General features: G+C 37.0%; 2 protein-coding genes across 4 annotated transcripts in view; one reads left to right on the top strand and one right to left on the bottom strand.

Moving 5' to 3' along the window:
• Positions 1-15,158, top strand: part of Pde3b (phosphodiesterase 3B) — a 146,938-nt gene extending 131,780 nt beyond the window's left edge. The window contains exons 12-16 of the mRNA XM_006978652.4: positions 845-1,044; positions 5,106-5,309; positions 8,610-8,771; positions 11,035-11,296; positions 12,432-15,158. Coding sequence (XP_006978714.2) covers positions 845-1,044; positions 5,106-5,309; positions 8,610-8,771; positions 11,035-11,296; positions 12,432-12,646 — 1,043 coding nt within the window. The 3' untranslated portion in view covers positions 12,647-15,158. The remainder of the gene's footprint in view (positions 1-844; positions 1,045-5,105; positions 5,310-8,609; positions 8,772-11,034; positions 11,297-12,431) is intronic.
• Positions 4,446-17,870, bottom strand: part of Cyp2r1 (cytochrome P450 family 2 subfamily R member 1) — a 37,689-nt gene continuing 24,264 nt past the window's right edge. For 2 of the 3 annotated variants that reach the window (XM_042282193.2, XM_042282204.2), the window contains 2 exons: positions 17,079-17,258; positions 4,446-15,973 (listed from right to left, as the gene is read on the bottom strand). In XM_042282193.2, the coding sequence (XP_042138127.1) occupies positions 15,834-15,973; positions 17,079-17,258 (320 nt within the window). In that variant the 3' untranslated portion in view covers positions 4,446-15,833. The remainder of the gene's footprint in view (positions 15,974-17,078; positions 17,259-17,870) is intronic. The other variant, XM_042282205.2, reaches the window with a different exon arrangement.

The raw sequence follows: 17,870 nt of genomic DNA on the forward strand, positions 1-17,870 counted from the left end.
AAATAATTCTTGAGGATGAGATTTGAAAAGCAGTGTCTGTATTGAGGAGCTTAGTTTAGTGATACAGCCAATTTCTACATGTTCATATTGTTTTCATAATCAAATTTTATTCTCAGGTTTTGTCCTGTTAGATCCTTTTCTATGACTAGTATATATATTTAAAAACCTTGTTAAAATGTTTTCATCCAATACATTTGGATCATATTCTTTCTCCTACCCCAATTCCTCTTAGGTCCTCCACACCACCCTATCCACCCAACTACTTGTTCCTTCTTTCTGCCTCTCAAAAAAATGGGGGAAAACAACAACAAAAAGAAAATCAAAACAGGCAGCTTTTGAAAAAGAAAATTAGACAAAAAATAACAAAACAATATACACACACAAAACAAAATATGGAGTCTGTTTTGTGTTAGTTAACTACCCTCGGGCATGGGGCCTGTCCTCAAGTGTGCTTGATATATACCCACTGACACTGCATTGGAGAAGATTGATTTTCCCTTTCCTAGGAGGTATCAGTTGTAGGTATCTTCTTTGTTAGGGGTGGGACACTGTACACACTTACCCTTCTTGGTGCTAGGGTTTTCTATGACTACTGTATTTATCCCTTAAAAACAAGTGTTTAGAAAGTTATAAATTTAGAGTTTCTAGAAATTAATTAGCCTGAGCAAGAAAGCATCATCCTGGCATTAGAATTCTCTAATGGCCTGCAAGATAAACAATAGGAAAAGTAACTCTTTAAGTCCTTTAAGTTCAGTAAGTTAGTACTGATTTGGAAAATCCCATCCTTAGCATAATTGTCAGGAAGTTACACCCTAATGTTGGTTTGCTGGCTTTTATCACACAGATTCAGATGGTAGACTTGGTTCTGGACAGATTGCTTACATTTCTTCGAAGAGTTGCTGTATTCCAGATGAGAGTTATGGCTGCCTGTCTTCCAACATTCCTGCTTTAGAATTGATGGCTTTGTATGTGGCAGCTGCCATGCACGATTATGATCACCCAGGAAGAACAAACGCGTTTCTAGTGGCTACAAATGCACCTCAGGTAGGAGAGAAATGTCTTGAAGCTCCAGAGTAGTTCTGAAAGTCTTTCTAACCCATTGCATTTCCCTCTATAATCCATCCTTCCTGTGCCCTGTTGTCATTAGGCTCTTCATTGATATTAATTGATGAAAATACATGATGATGAATGCTAAGGGAATTTGGAGAAATTAGTTTCTTCAGCTATAAAAAAGGAATAAATAGTTTATGAAATAACTCCATGTTTCATGAATTCTAGATCTTGATAGAAATATATTTGTCTTTAACCAAATCAGTAAAACTCTGGCTGGATCTTTGTTCCTTCTGACTGGGTCCATAGTATGGCTGAAAGCTATAATGGCCAAGGATATCATTAATGGTTTTGTTCTTCCCATTTCTCTCCTAACATTTGTCTTTATATCTTGATCGTCAGTCTTTTAGCTATAAATATATTAGTGTATTAACAATTTTTTCTGGGACTAGTGAGCCACCTTACCAGATAAGGGCACCTCCCTCCAAGCGTGATAATCTGAGTTTGATCTCTGAGACCCACTTAATAGAAAGAGAGAACCAGTCACCCACAAGCTGGCCTCAGACCACCACAAATGTGCCATGACATGCACATGCACATGTGTACACATACACAGATATGTACATACAAATGTGTTAAAAGATACATAATAATTTATTTTGGTGTAATACTTATTTGGAAGGAATATAGCTGATAAAGTACAAATTCTGTTAGGGTCACAGAACAGTTTAAGTCAAGTAGTATGAGTTCCCACCATGAATACTGTAACTGCAATAGTTTTAAGCATGAAGACTTAGAACTAAACATATGGCTTTTAGAAGAATTTAATGTGATTTGAGGTGTTCGTTTGTGTAGGAGATTGCTGCTGTGTTGTATGTATGTTTCTAATCATATGTCTTACATAGGGACTTATTACTGTTTCTGATGAATTCCTGTCTCCACTTTATCATTCTGTTTTAACCTCAGTTCTTACCTTTTCATCATTTGTAGGCATTTTCTGTTCCTCTTTTTGTCTGTCTTCTTCAAGCAAGCAGGCCAACAGTTTTAAATATAGGAGATAAATTCTTTTAATCTCAAGTTGAATGATTTAGGTATGTATGTGTGTGTTAGATATGAGAGAGAGAGAGAGAGGGAGGGAGGGAGGGAGGGAGAGAGAGAGAGAGAGAGAGAGAGAGAGAGAGAGAGAGAGAGAGAGAGAGAGAGAGAGAGAAATGGGTTAGGAGGACCATATAATTTCTCTATTGACAATTAATACCTCATGATTTCTATAGTAAGCTTCTGATAACTTTAAATGTGATTATTGATATTTTTTCACTTTGTTAGTATTATTTGGGAGACATACATATTTGCAGTACCATTCTACAAATTCAGAGGCCATTCTAACCTTCATATAATGTTGGATTTGACTTACACATTTGGTAAATTACAATCCTTTGAGGAAAGCACTTGGACACTTGTATTTGATTTCTGGTTGCCCACTTGTTCCCGAGGTATGTGAATGTTAATGAAAGTTTATCTCTTGGAGCTGAGAGAGGGCTCACCTCTTAAAAGGGTCTGTGCTGAAAGCATGAGGAACTGAGTTAAGATCCCTAGAACTCTGTTAAAAAGCCAGGCATAGTGGCATGTCCTTGTAATCCCAGCTTTGGATGGGGAAAGCCAGTGGGTGTCTCTGAAGCTTATTGGCTATCTTTTCTACCCAAACAGTGAGCTACAGAAGGTTCACAAAGGGACTGTCACAAGAATAAAGATAGTTATCAAGAAAGACATTCACCATCAACCTCTGGCTTCTACATGCATTTGCACACACATGTTCACCCATCTATATTAACAAGTATTATACGTATAACACACAAAGTTTTTCATTGGAACAAAAAAATGTGATATTAAGGATAAAAAGAAACAACATATAAAAAGTATGTTTTTATAAAAAAAAATTGTTACTCTGATAAAATACCTAAAGCAGACATCATGTAAAAAGGAATGGTTTATTTTGGCTCATCATTTCAGAACTTTCAGTTTACAAGGTCAGCGGGTCACATTGCTTTTGGCCTGTGTGGATGTAACTCATGGTGAGGAGTCTGTAGTGAAGCAAAACTCTTGTGTCAGGGCAGTCAGCATGTGAAAAAGATAGGAAGAGACTGGCATCCAACAGTCCTTTCCAAGAGCATGCCCAGTGACCTAAGTCTTGCATTTACCTCCAGGCAGAAGACTTAACTCTTAAAATATCAGAGGAAGCTGCCTGGAGAGAATGAGTCACTAGTGTGGGTATCAGTCCTCAGACTAAATAATTCTCAATATAGAAGTGTGGTAGGTTGCACTCAGCTAGGGAACAGACCCCCATTCATATTCCCAGAGTTTCTTCTCATTCAGAGACTCAGCTCCTTACAGCACAATTCATTCTCATATCCACAGGTGACTTGGTCTTTCCTCCACAGGTGACTTGGTCTTTCCTCAACCTGTTCTTAGTTTTCCCATTAATTTGAAGTTTCTAGTATGGAGATCATATATGGACTCTGCTACTGATTTTGATTTTTGCTCCCATTTTATTTCTCTTTAAGTAATTTCCAAGGACAGTTTGTGCAGTAAAGGAACTGGAAACTTTCTCTTTTATTTTACTCCCCTGGCTCTGAGAGATTTTAAAGCCAGCTAGCTAGCTTCAAAAAATACTCATTGAAGAGTGTGTTAAAAACATTTCTCTCTCTCTCTCTCTCTCTCTCTCTCTCTCTCTCTCTCTCTCTCTCTCTCTCTCTCTCTCTCTCTCTGTGTGTGTGTGTGTGTGTGTGTGTGTGTGTGTGTGTGCGTGCGCACGCGTGTGGGGGTTAGAGGACCAATTTCAGGGGGTTTCACCTTATGTGGGTTCCAGGGATTGAACTAGGTCATCAGGCTTGTGTAGTGAACACTTGTACCTGCTAAGCCATCTTACTGGCCCATGAAAAATGTGTTTTAATGACCTGGGAGTTTCATTACTTCTTTCTGATATGATGGAGCTGTTTTGATAGCTTATTGGTCTTCATTAAATTAAACATGAATTTTTCATCACTGTTAAATATAAATTGTCCCTTTGTGAAGTTCTTGAAGTGAAGTCTTGTTAGGGGCATTTATGATGCTTAATTCTCTGAAGATTGATGGGAGGCTTTTTTTTTTTGGTGGGTCATAACTGCTTAAATCATTCCATTGTGTAACATGATCACATGATGGCATGCAGGTGTGCTTACATCTAGGCACTAACTAATTTTCAGATAACAGATATAGGAATCAAGCTCACATATGTCTCACCTGATACTGCTTCCTCTGTTTATCTGTCTTTCCTATTAGGCAGTAAGGATCAGAAAAACTTGAACAGAGTTTTGTTTCTGCTTATTAATCCCTGGCCTTTAATATAACTTGACATGGGTTTTTGTTTTTTTAAATAATTACTGCTTCTTTGGCAATTTTGAAAATGTTTTAGTTTTTAGAGATGGTAGAGCTTTAGAAATTCTGTATTCTACTGGTTCTGAATACCCCTCAGGGTTTTCCACTGGTATGAGGGTAGAGAAAAGCCAGCTCATACTGTTGAAACCAGGATATTTATGATTTTACCTAGTTTATGCTTATCTTTCAGTACTCAGGCATGTCAGGAAGGGAATATAGACTACGTTCTCAGACACAGGGGTCTCTGGCTTACCCTGGACATCACTTCTTCCTCTTTAGTTAACTGTGTTGGCTGCAGAACAGAGCTGTATCCTAACCCTGTTCTGTATCCCAATGGATTTATTATCAGAAGCTTTACAAATTGAATGTTTACTTCAAATCACTTTTCCATCACTTGGGAGGCAGCATGGTATTGCAGAGTACCTGAGGACAACTCTTATATTTTAGATGTGCTCATCAGAAGGAAAGGTGTCCTTAGCCTCTTTGCACTTTTGTAAACCATTACAGCCTTTCATCATAGCTAGGAAAATCCTGGAACATGCCTCATTTGTGGTAGGTGCACATGATTCTGACCTGTTCTGACATTGACTTATTAAAGCTCCCGTACGTAAGATGTGTGTCTCATTTTTCTTTATTCTTTTTAGGCAGTTTTATACAATGACAGATCTGTTCTAGAAAATCATCATGCTGCATCAGCTTGGAATCTGTATCTTTCTCGCCCAGAATACAACTTCCTGCTTAACCTTGATCATGTGGAATTCAAGCGCTTTCGATTTTTAGTCATAGAAGCAATCCTTGCCACAGATCTCAAAAAACATTTTGATTTCCTTGCTGAATTCAATGCCAAGGTTTGTTGTGTAAAGTAGTGTCTGATTTTGAAAGGGAAATTGTTATTGTTAGTGTTATAAATGAAATATGAGCTTTGATGTTAATTTGGAATTACATTACATATGAAATAAGAGTAAATAACTGATATTAAATAATATTATCATACTATTATTTATTTATTTATTTTGATTTTTTGAGACTGGGTTTCTCTGTATAGCCTTGCCTATCCTAGAACTCTGTAGACCAGGCTGGCCTCCAACTCACTGAGACCTGTCTGCCCCTGCCTCCTGAGTGCTGGGATTAAAGGTGTGTCCCACCACCACCCAGCTATCACGATATTTATTTACTTATTTACTTACTTGTTTGTTTGTTTATTTATTTGTTATGCATACAGTGTTCTGCTTGCATGTGTCCTTGCAGGCCAGAAGAGGGCACCAGATCTCATTATAGGTGGTTGTGAGCCACCATGTGGGTGCTGGGAATTGAACTCAGGACCTCTGGAAGAGCAGTTAGTGTTCTTAACAGTTGAGCCATGTCTCCAGCCCTATCACACTCTTTTAAATAAACATTTTTATTATTATGGAAATATGTCTTAAAATATTGCTGCTTGCTATGCTTTCTTTTTGACAAATAGATGAATTTTATTGTGGCTTTCTTTCAAATATTAACAAACCAATTAATTATATCCAAAGTTTTTAAAACAAACTTTGAGTTATTCAGTGACAAGTGAGACATTTTGTGAAATTAAAGTTGTGTTTCTAAGAAGTATTAGTAATTCTCTACTGCTGACCTTGCAGAAGAGCAATGTCTCTTCTCTTCTGTTTGACAATGGTTTGTTTCCTCATCCCACAGCTGCCGTGTGTGTGTGTGTGTGTGTGTGTGTGTGTGTGTGTGTGTGTGTGTGTGTGTGTGTGGTCACTGTGCTGTGGATTGGGGAAAAGAAGCTCACAGCCCCTCCCTTCAGAGAATTCATAGTCACTGTGGCATCTAGAATCACTAAACTGCTGACAACAGTGATAATGACAGTGACTGCCAGGGAGTAGACAAAAGTTGAGAACCATTGTTTTACTTTTGAAAGAATTAGGCCCTGCCTCTTTATTGTTAGCTAGCAGGAAGCTGCTGATTCCTCAGTTTTTATTTCCAAGAGGAAATAAGAAGTATACTAAATTTGCCTATCTAATAATGATAATTGCACTTAAATAATGCTAATTAATATTTACTTAGCTTTTATTATCAACCAGGCACTGTGTTTATTCATCCTTATGGCAGTGTTTGACAAGATTACCATCTCTTTTTTTTTTTTTTTTTTTTTTTTTTTTTTTTTTTTTTTTTTTTTCACTTATAAACTGTATGGCCGTGGCAGGCTTCTTGCTAACTGTTCTTTTATCTTAAATTAACCCATTTTTATAAATCTATACCTTGCCACGTGGCTGGTGGCTTCCCAGCGTCTTCACAAGCTGCTTCTCCTGGCGGTGGCTGCAGTGTCTCTCCGACTCAGCCTTCTGCTTCCCACAATTCTCCTCTCTCCTTGTCCCACCTACTTCCTGCCTGGCCACTGGCCAACCAGTGTTTTATTTATTGACCAATCAGAGCAATTTGACATATAGACCGTCCCACAGCACTTCCCCTTTCTTTTTTTTAAAAGGAAGGTTTTAACTTTTACACATCTCCAAAGTCAGCTTGGTATATTTGGGAATTTGGGCGTAGCTTCTCTTACTACTTCCTGCTGGAGGGGGGCGCTGTATCTTATGGGGACACAAAGAAAATTTTAGGATCATGGAGTAGTCCGTGACTTGAAACGATTCTGGATGTTGGATCATCTGGGCCATGGTGTCATCGGAGACCTTTCAGGTGGTCTTGGCTGGTCAAACCTGATGTATCTTAATCTGGAACAAATCCATAGCCTCTGGCTTTCTGTGGAAACAAAAGCAGAGCCTCCTTTCCAAAGCAACATATCCTTACATCCAAATTTTGAAGTTAAGGTACCTTTAAAATACACATTTTGGCATAACTCAACAGCTTTTGCAATCAAATGTTTCTCTTCAGTTATGAATATCAAAGAGAACATAATCCAGATTCTCTGTGTGGTAGCCATCTTTATGTGGCTTATTTTTTATATTACCTTGAGCCTATTGCTTTAAACTGCAGCCTTTTAAGCCTGAAATGGTGCTGTGGCTGCTGGCTCCACCCCCTTCAGCTTCCCAACATGGCGGTGGTACATTTTCCACCAGCTCTGGGAGCCATCGTGGGTCTATGCTTTTATCCAAGCAGTGTGTAGCCCAGAAACCTCTTTTTTTGTTTTGTACTAGCAAAGGGTAAATCTACCACGCAGCTTAATGTGCCACTTGCAGAGGCCTCATTCCCGCCATATTGCAGACCGAGCTCGAACGCTAGGAACCCACCAGTAGCTCAAACCGGCAGCTGCCGCTCATTTGAGAGAGACAATTAGGAAGCTGTTTTTAGCTCCATTTTAGAATCTTTTCTCAGGTTTTAGGTAGAAACTTTTGCCAACACGTTGGGCGCCATTTGTAGCTGGAGGGCTTCTCTCCAGGTTCCCCAAGCCCCGCAGTCCCACAATCCACTTATAAAATAATCACTCAGACGCTTATATCACTTATAAACTGTATGGCCGTGGCAGGCTTCTTGCTAACTGTTCTTTTATCTTAAATTAATCCATTTCCATAAATCTATACCTTGCCACGTGGCTGGTGGCTTCCCAGCGTCTTCACAAGCTGCTTCTCCTGGCGGTGGCTGCAGTGTCTCCACCATCTCTTCTTTATAGAGGAAGAAATGGATTTGAATAGGTTAAATGCTGAATTAATATCCTTGTGAGTTAAGATTTAGACCATAGAGTTGAATTTATAAGACTCATGTCTTTGAATTGTATCTGCCTGTTAACAGCTAAAACTGATTTTTTCCTTAGCTCTTTTAAGTGGCCTTTAAAATAGAAATAGTTACAATTCTTATGATTTACAGATTCATATGTACATATATTTAATACATATTATATATACATACATATACTTATACATACATATGCATTTTTATTCTCTGTGATAATTAATAATGAAACCAAAGCTGTCTTTTTTTTTTTAAATAAAAAGCTATGCTTCCTTTGAAACAAAATCTTATTAGTACTTTAGTGGGACATTTTACCACATAGGTCCACGTTACGATGTATTCTGATTTTAGGGAAGCATTTACTGAAATTTCTCCCTGTCCTTTGCACAGAAAACAATTTTAAGGTAATTGGTATTAACAAACATTGGAAACTCCTTGTGACTCAGAACCTAAAACACAATTCTGTTTGTCCAAAATAGGCCAACGATGTAAATAGTAATGGTATAGAATGGACCAGTGAAAACGACCGTCTCTTAGTCTGCCAGGTGTGCATCAAACTAGCTGATATAAATGGACCAGCAAAAGCTCGGGATCTACATTTGAGATGGACAGAAGGCATTGTGAATGAGTTTTATGAGCAGGTAAGATGAAACATGAGATTGGCGAGATTTTGAAGGACTGCCATATGAAGAAAGTACCTTTGGGGGCTTTGATTGCTACAGGAAATATAAGAGTTGCCCTGAAAGGGGTTAAACATTGCATGTACCCTGGCTCTTAGTGGTTTCTCAAGTTTACCTTTTCTGCTAATATTTTTTTTAAAATTTTGTGTATATGGATATTTTTATTAATTATTTGGACATTTCATACAATGCATCTTGATTACACTCACTCCCCATTCCTCCCAAGTCCACCTTCCCATTGTGCCCCCCAAAACAATACAAACAAAAAGCCCCATCAAGTCCAATTGTGTTGCCCCTATACTCATTGGAGCATGGTCAAACTCCCACTGTCCAGCAAATTGATGACTGCACCATACGTGTGCCTGGTTCCTGTAGAGGTCAGAAGAGGACTTCAGATTCACTGGACCTGAAGTTATAAGATGGTTGTTATCTCCCATGTGGATGTTGAAACTTGAACTCAGGTTCTCTAGAAGTACTTTCAACAACTGAGCTATCTCTCTAACCATTCATTACTGCTAGCATTTAAAGTAGCAAACAAAAATAGCTTATTACCTGTCTGAAATAAGCTGATTGTACTCTTGACTAAAGGTTTCCAAGGTCACTTTGAGAATTTATAACTTAAAACAGTTGATTTCCAAATGAAGTAGTTTTTTCCCCCTCAACATAATATTTTTATTAATTATTTGGGAATTTCATACAATACATCCTGATCACACTCACTTCCCATTCCTCCCAAGTCCACTCTCCCACCTTGTGCCCCCCCAAAACAAATAAAAAGCCCCACCAAGTCCAATTGTGTTGCCCATATACTCATTGGAGCATGGTCAAACTCCCAGTGTCCAGCAAATTGACTGCACTTGTAACTGAGAATGAAAAGAATGAAGGCTTCTGTGACAACACCCCTCCCTATCCCCTACACCCCCACACCCCCAAAAATGAAACAGTCCAGACAGGAAGCTATTGAAGAGAGTCCTTAAAAACTATGATAAAGATGGTTAAGTATACTGTAGCTTTTAAGTGATTTTTATGGTCTTCTCAGAACATATTTAATCACCTAAAGACACTTTCAAGTCTGTTATAGAAAGACTTTCTTTGTATTGGAAATATCTATGGGACAAAAGACCTGACAGAAAATAAATAAAGGATAGAAGTGAGTTTAGAGTAGATACTGAGTGGTTTTCAAAAACTTGAATTATAAACATGTTATTTTTTTTTTTATATCTTTTAAAATCTTGGCTTTAAAAGATTCTTACCCATTTGCAGAATCTGTGCCATTTGGGGGGGTGAGGGCATTCCCCATAATGTAGAAGAAAGATGATTTCCCTACAAGCTTCAAATGTCATTATCTTGAAAATATCAATACCACCTACCTATACTATATTCTTTTGGAGTCCTTGGCTTAATAACCATGAGTACTCAAGATGTTTACAAAGTTAGAGCTCCTGTGTGTAAGAAAGTAGGAGTAATGAAGTTGAGTCTGTCTGATCATGCATTACCCTATGTTGTATTGTAAAAGGTACAATGTCTTTTACCCACCCTTGGAAGTTATAAAATACCATACTATGTAACCTGTTATTGAGAATGGGAATAGAAGCATGAAAGTTACATTATAATCTTAAACTAAGTAAATATAGTCATTTATTATGCCAAACCAAATAATTTAGCTTTAATGTATTAATTATAAACCATTAATGTTGATATTACAGAATGTTGCAGATTGATTGTCAAATTATCTTCCCTGTTAATTGAATATCAGCTGTACTAGTTGATATAAACAGAATCTGAGAATACAGTTTTGTTTAAAATTTTTCAAATGGAGAAAAGACAGAGTAACTTCTTTCCTCTGCTAGTAGTCTCTGGAACACCAGGTGAACATGTGCCCATCAAGCCACACTCCATCCTAACAATAATTACAGTCATTAGTGTATTGTGTAAAGATTATTTTGATGTAGACTGTGTATTTTTAAAACCTCAAGATTCTAGGTGTAGTGGTGCACACCTTTAATCCCAGCACTCAGGAAGCAAAGGCAGGTAGATCCCTGTGAGTTCAAGGCCAACCTTGTCTACAAAGTGAGTTCCTAGACAGACAGAGCTATGTAGAGAGATACTTTCTAAAAACACCAAAAAGAAAGAAAAGAAAAAAAAACCCAAGGTAATTTTAATGGTAAACCTTTATGGTTGGATTTTTGGTGGTTAAATGTATTTTTCTTTTTGAAATGCTCAGGGAGATGAAGAAGCAACCCTTGGTCTACCTATTAGTCCCTTCATGGATCGTTCTTCTCCTCAACTAGCAAAACTCCAAGAATCTTTTATCACCCACATTGTGGGCCCTCTGTGCAATTCCTATGATGCTGCTGGCTTGCTGCCTGGTCAGTGGATACAAGCAGAAGAGGATGATGATACAGAAAGTGGTGATGATGATGATGATGATGATGGTGAAGAATTAGATTCAGATGATGAAGAAACAGAAGACAATTTAAATCTGAGTAAGAATAGAAGGAAATTATGTTTTATTTAATGCTGCTAGCTACAAATATTCCTTAATTTGGATTTAGACTTTTGCATCTTACAGATATGTTAACTCCTGTCTAAGTGTTCAGATTCAATAGTCAGGTTTTGGATAACTGCTGTGTGCTGGTACTATGTTACATCTATGGTATAACAGGGACTCTTAATGAAAGCAGCATTTCTCATGATGCTTACCTCCAGAAAATGCTCATCTAAACATTTCTGAAGTGAGTCGCAGCAGTTAGACTCCTCATCTCACCCTCTTCAATCATCAGAACAGCTGGGGAGCACAACTTCAATGAATCAAAACAGTGGGGAGAAAAAGAGAACAGAGCCCCTGGCTCTGAGAGAACCAAGGTTTTGATATTAAGAATGAGTTATATAGCAACATATTTTTCTGAATAAGAAGATAAGTGGAAAATAAAAAAAAATCTGTCTTTGAAACTGTTAATGAAATGCCACTTCCTATTTATTTTAAAGTAAGATTTCAATTACGCCTAACTAGACACTTTTTTTTCCCTAAGTATACTAAGAATCAGAACTGTAACACAGTGTGAGTTCCATTGTTATTTAGTGGGGGTACTTCTCTGTAGATGCTGTTCAGCCATTGCTTGTCAGCGGGCTCCACTTGTATAAGTACCTTCTACCCTTTTCAGTCATAAATGCCTTGTGTTTAGGGCTAGCATAGCAGAGAATAATTTTATGCCAACTTGGGGTTGGCTGACTGGCTTTTCAAAATAAATGATATTTACCAGAGTACTGGTAATTACATTTAATTTACTACATTAAAACATTAAAGCTTGAATTTAACTTTGGATTGTTAGAATTTTTATCTTAGATTTCAGCACTATCCTCCCCTCTAACCCAGTATTCTCTGTACCTCATCCCTGTTTTGTTTCCTTCCAGAACAACCCCTATCACTCATAGCTTTGTTTATCTATATTGTTCTGTTAGGATGTGATTATACAGTGTGGATATTTTTCTCTTACTGTTCACATTTTTACCTTTAGAGCTTATGTAACTACTTAGATTAGAGTGGGCACTGAGGCATTTATTGAATGAGTAATTGAATCATATTTGCTTTGATATACATGTTTGTTTTAAATTTCACAGAACCACAAAGAAGGAAAGGTAGGCGGCGGATATTTTGTCAACTAATGCACCACCTTACTGAAAACCACAAGATATGGAAGGAAATCATAGAAGAAGAAGAAAAATGTAAAGCTGAGGGAAACAAACTACAGGTGGAGAATAACTCCTTACCTCAAGCGGATGAGATTCAGGTTATTGAAGAAGCAGATGAAGAGGAAGAGCAAATGTTTGAATAGAAGAAAACTCATGCTGAAGAAGCCTGGGGTTCTATGCCCAGGGTCAGCAGTCATTATCTAATGCTCACTGTGCTGATTCTTAACTGACCATTCCCATGTGGACAGGCCTTAATACTGTGAGAGAATCCTTGCTACCCTGGCAGTTCTCACTCCTAAGCACTTTGATCACAAACTAGAGAATGAATCTTAGAGTTGGCTGTAGTTGATCCATGTTGCAAAGCCCTTCCTCAAAGCCTTCACTGGTGTGTAAATATTTTGTCATTATGCTGCTTTGCTGGGTAGTGAGTTCTTTATTTTTCATGGCGAGGGAGGGCTAAAGCTAAACATTCAAGAGACTTCAGCTTTTGAAGTGGCCATAATGCTTTTATGAAAACAAGATTCATCTTGTATTTCCAAATATATCTTTTAGGTCTTTGGGGAAGAGTGGGAAAACAAACCTCTGCCTAATCCAAAAAAGAATTCATTGTGGCCTTTCTGAGTGATTTCTGCTCATGGCAGTACACTGTTCAATATGGTTCTCCCAGCTTCATCCATGAAGGACCGAGGACCTTTGTTATACTTAACAAAATCCAGATGCATCAATTTCTGATGCTTTTTATTGTTGTGTATAATCTACTTGTGTGTTTTATTTCTGCCTAAAGTATTCAGGTTTGCTGTGGACATCAGAAGTCTGAATTCTAGTCATACTGATTTTGTTCCATGGTTGAATTTTAAAGGTGTTTAACAATGAAGGAATTTTATTCTGTAGTCAAAACTGTTCTTATTTTTATTTTTGCTCAGGATAAGTAATTTTAAATATTTAGTTATTATAAACATGACATAGATTTGCTAGAAAAAAAAAAACATTGTTCTAATGTTGGTTTTACCTTTTATAAAATGAGCACCATATTAATTAAAGCCAAGAAAAAGGAGATAGCTGTCTTTGGTCTTAGTGCAAAATCACGTGAAACCAGTCCCATCAAAGATACTGCCTAAATAATTGGTTATCTAAGCTGGGCAGTGGTGGCACTTGCCTTTAATCCCAACACTTGGGATGCAGAGGCAGGCGGATCTCTGTGTGCTCCTAGGCTACAGAGTGAGTTCCAGAAAAGGCGCAAAGCTACACAGAGAAACCCTGTCTTGGGGGAGGGGTGGGTTTGGTTATCTTTAGATATGTGTCTTAGTTGTTTTGTATCCTTGTGTCTGGTTATAGTAAAACGGACTTTTTTTAAAAAAATTTCTTTCTTCTCCAAGGATACATGACAGAGATGACTCATCACTATGTAATAATACTAGAGCCCCACAGAAAGACTAAATTCTTAGATAAAGTACCTGATGGGAATACATACTTAATTTTTACATAAAGCTCTATAAATAGTTCAATAAATAATTCCATACAAATGCATATAAATGCCTTACTAAGAAAACAGACCGCATTTATAATGTTTACATAACCTCATTAGAGTCTGGCTTGCGTGCCCTCATTGTGAAAAATTATTGAAGTTATAGAAAGTAACCAAATTATACCAAGATGGTAAATTGATTTCTCATTATCCTAGAAGACTTTCCAATATTTTGGAGCCATTCAACTTGATGCACAGTTAACTATCCATTTCCATAGTAGTTCCTATAGAGTGTGATGCTTGAGTTTTTTACCTACCTAAGATAGTTGGGTTGTTCACAAGGCCGCAGTTCAAGTTCTATTGAAGTACTGGAGTTTTTGATTCTGCAAGTATCATTTAATGAATCACTACACTTTATTTATTAAACATGTTGAGTGCTGAGTTCCTTCTTGTCACTTTTGTTGCCACAACCACATCATTTGTAAACTGGTCCCACTATATATTACTGAGTAATAAAACTTTAACTGATAATATATTAAATTTGCATTTATATACATCTTGTGTGTATTTCTCTAAAATGTGTTTTCCATCCTATGTAAATGTATTTATCCTGTTGATTCCTTTCCTACAGAAAACAGTATACGTGTGTGTATAAGTTCGTATGTGTACAGGCATGTGTTATTAGAAACAAATCTCTAAAATATGATGTTCCTTAAATTTTGTATTGGAGTAATTTAGTTTTAAATTACTGTCTTGAAAGAAGCACATTTTTCTTCTACTAAAATTGTTACTAGAAACTCATTTGAAAATAATTCTTAAATTATTTAGCCCTTGCTTAGTAAACATAAATGAAAACATCCCAAAGAAATCAAAATTATTGAAATTATCCTTGGCAAATTGTAAATGATTGAAAGTCATTAATGTGAGAATATATTAAAAATAGACATGCCACTGTTAGATGGAGTCCTACTTGAGGAATTGTCATAAGCCTGGTAAATCTTTCTGTGGGGGTGTGTTAAGGATTGAACCCAGTCCACTAGCCTGCTGTGTGAGCACTCTACTATTACATAATACCTCCAGCTCATAGTTCTTATTTTGCTTGCTATAGGATCAGATTAATTTTTATTAGGATTTTATCACAAATCTGCTATTGTAACTCATTGGTATTATAAATATATAACTGAAATATCTGTGTGCTTTCTGACATAATTTTTTCTCTGTAGAAATCATTTTTTTTGTGGTTGTTAATTTATTTAATTGAAAGCTGTTTCCAGCTACTCTTACCTGCATTTCTCTTGCTGTTGGCCGTGTCTGCTTATTTTTACAGGAGTCTGCATTATTTAAGTAAGCAAAAATTCTCTCTCTTTATTATAACTCATAGAAACAAACTACAAAAGATATGAGTTGAGCTAACTGGTTCCTTTATTATAGTTGCTGGGCCACCATCAACAGTTCAGAAGGGTTTGTGGGTTACAGTGACAGGTAGTGTAGGGGTGGAGAGCTGCTCAGGGGAAGGGGATGTTTTACACTAGGCACTGAAGAATTCAGTTAGTTTTTATATGATTGGAGTGAGAGAGAAACAACACAAATAGAGTCCAAAACAGGAGAAATTATCTCCACTTTGGGAAAGCCAAGAGTTGTAGGCTGACTGGAACAGAGTATTAAAAAAAAGGACTGGTTAATGAAGTCTCTTCTAATGCATGGTATGACATTTAAATTCTACTCTTAAGGAAACAGGAACCAAAGGGTTTTGATCTGAGTGAAATAATTTCTTATATGGGGATCATCAACACACTAATTTGAATTGTTAAAAAGTTGTGGGTGGCCTTTGTTTGGTTTGAGCTTCTACCTTTGGTCCCAACAGACTAGACAAAGCCAAAATTGCTAAATGCCATATAATCAGACTGAAGCTTCAAGAGAATAGAGTCCCACATTATGTGTTGCTGAAACACAAATTTCATTCTGAGTAAATTGATTACAATAGGGAAGTCTCCTGTGTTTTCACCTAGAATAAAACAAAGAAAAAAACTAACTGTGTGTTAACCAAATAATGCTTTTTCAATTGTTCTCTTTCCTTATTCCCACATTAAAAAAAAAAACACATTGTTCTGCCACAGTCTGGTATGAGAGCACTTTGTATATTTTGTAGACTCAAGGGTGCCTTAGTTTATATTTGGCAGATAAAAACCTATGAGAGCTATAATTGAATTTGTTCTATTTTCTTTTTTTTTATTTTGATAGTTTTAATTTTTGCTTTTGACAGTAGAAGAACAAGATTTAAAGGCAGAGAAATCTTGTGGGTTTTGCTAGGATGGGTTGTAGGGTGAAAGGGAAATGAATGGTCTTGAGATTAGGCACAGAATCAATTTCTCTGGTGATTAATTGGGTTTGGTAGCAAAGAGGGTGATAGATTTCTGATTTGGAAACTCGATGTCTGAGACTGAAAGAATACATTAGAGGATGAATCCAGATTGAAACTAAAGTAGAAGGTTTAATAAATTCTGGTGTGGTTCAATATAGTTGAGTTCAGAAGAGAGATAAGGGCTAATTTCTGGATTTACTTGATAATGAAAATCATATAGTGGAGTCAGAATATAAGAAGAGTAATGAGGCTGGATCAGGACTGATACAACTAGATGGAGAAGGAGACTTCTAAGAGAAAGTAGAAAGAGAAGGAAGGGCAAATTAGATAGAAGTCCAAGAAAATGGATCTTTCAAGAGGGAAACCTAAGAGCTGGTGACATGGCTCATCAGGTAAGGATACTTGCCACCAAACCTTAGGAACTAAGCCTGATCACCAGAACACACACGTTGAAAAAGAAAACTTGAGGCCAGCCTGGGCTACAGTGTAGACTGTGTCTCAAATAGTTATTTTAAAGCATGATCAGGAATGTATGTTTCATAATAATATGAAAATGCTTTGATTTTAACAAGAATGGTATCACCTATGTTGTTTGTAAAAGGAGTTCAGTTGCTATGATGGAATATATGCCAGAATACCACAAGTTAAAACATGTTGGAAACTCAACAAGATGACACTATGAAAAGATTAAATATTGTGCCTTCCCATCACAGAGCTGCTCTAGGAAAAATGTTATTCTGAGTCTTACATATTTTACTAGGTTGTACTGAAGTAGTGGTTGTCCATCTTCGAAAATACTCTCTTCTGCAGTTCTTTGGTCTTTGTGGCAGAATAGCAAGAAAATATCCCAGAACAGCCATCAGTAACCTGAGAAGTACCCTCCTCCACAAAGTATCTCCACTCAAGTAAAGCCAGATTCTTGAGTTGGCTGCAGAAAAGAATTTCAGAATGAGTCAGTATTGAGCATTATTGGTGTTTATTAAAGAGAGATTTTATAAATAGATTTAAGCATTGGGGTTAATTAAAAGAGAAGCACCCAACTCGGGGAAAGGCTAAGACAGCTAAGTGTGAGTGGGCTTCTCAAGGAAGAATTATGCATGAGTGTCATAGGAAAGCCATGTATTATGGTTGCTTTCATATTAAGTCTTCAAGTGTTGTTAAGAAACTTTCTCCTTCCCTGATTTTTTTTTTTAATTTTACAAGTGGGATTTTAGGGTGGCACTGTAGGTACTTTGAGTGGAATTACCACCTGATAAGAAAAACCAAGGATTGTAAGGATTACACAATATAAGTCATCTGTGGGGCATACATGAGCTACAAAGATGATGCCAAGAGGAAGTTAGCCCAAGTTGTTTATGCTAAGATTAGATACAAAAATCAGGAGATGATGTCAGTACATAAACAACTTGTAAACAAAGAAATGAGTATAGGATGACATTTAAAATGATTGATTGGTTCCTTCCACCCCCTCCTAGGGTTCTGAGGTTTTCTGCTATGAAAGAGGCTTACTGCCTAATAATAAACGAGTTCTTGCTTGACT

This window comes from Peromyscus maniculatus, chromosome 1 (assembly GCF_049852395.1).
Source record: "Peromyscus maniculatus bairdii isolate BWxNUB_F1_BW_parent chromosome 1, HU_Pman_BW_mat_3.1, whole genome shotgun sequence".
NCBI lineage: Eukaryota > Metazoa > Chordata > Mammalia > Rodentia > Cricetidae > Peromyscus > Peromyscus maniculatus.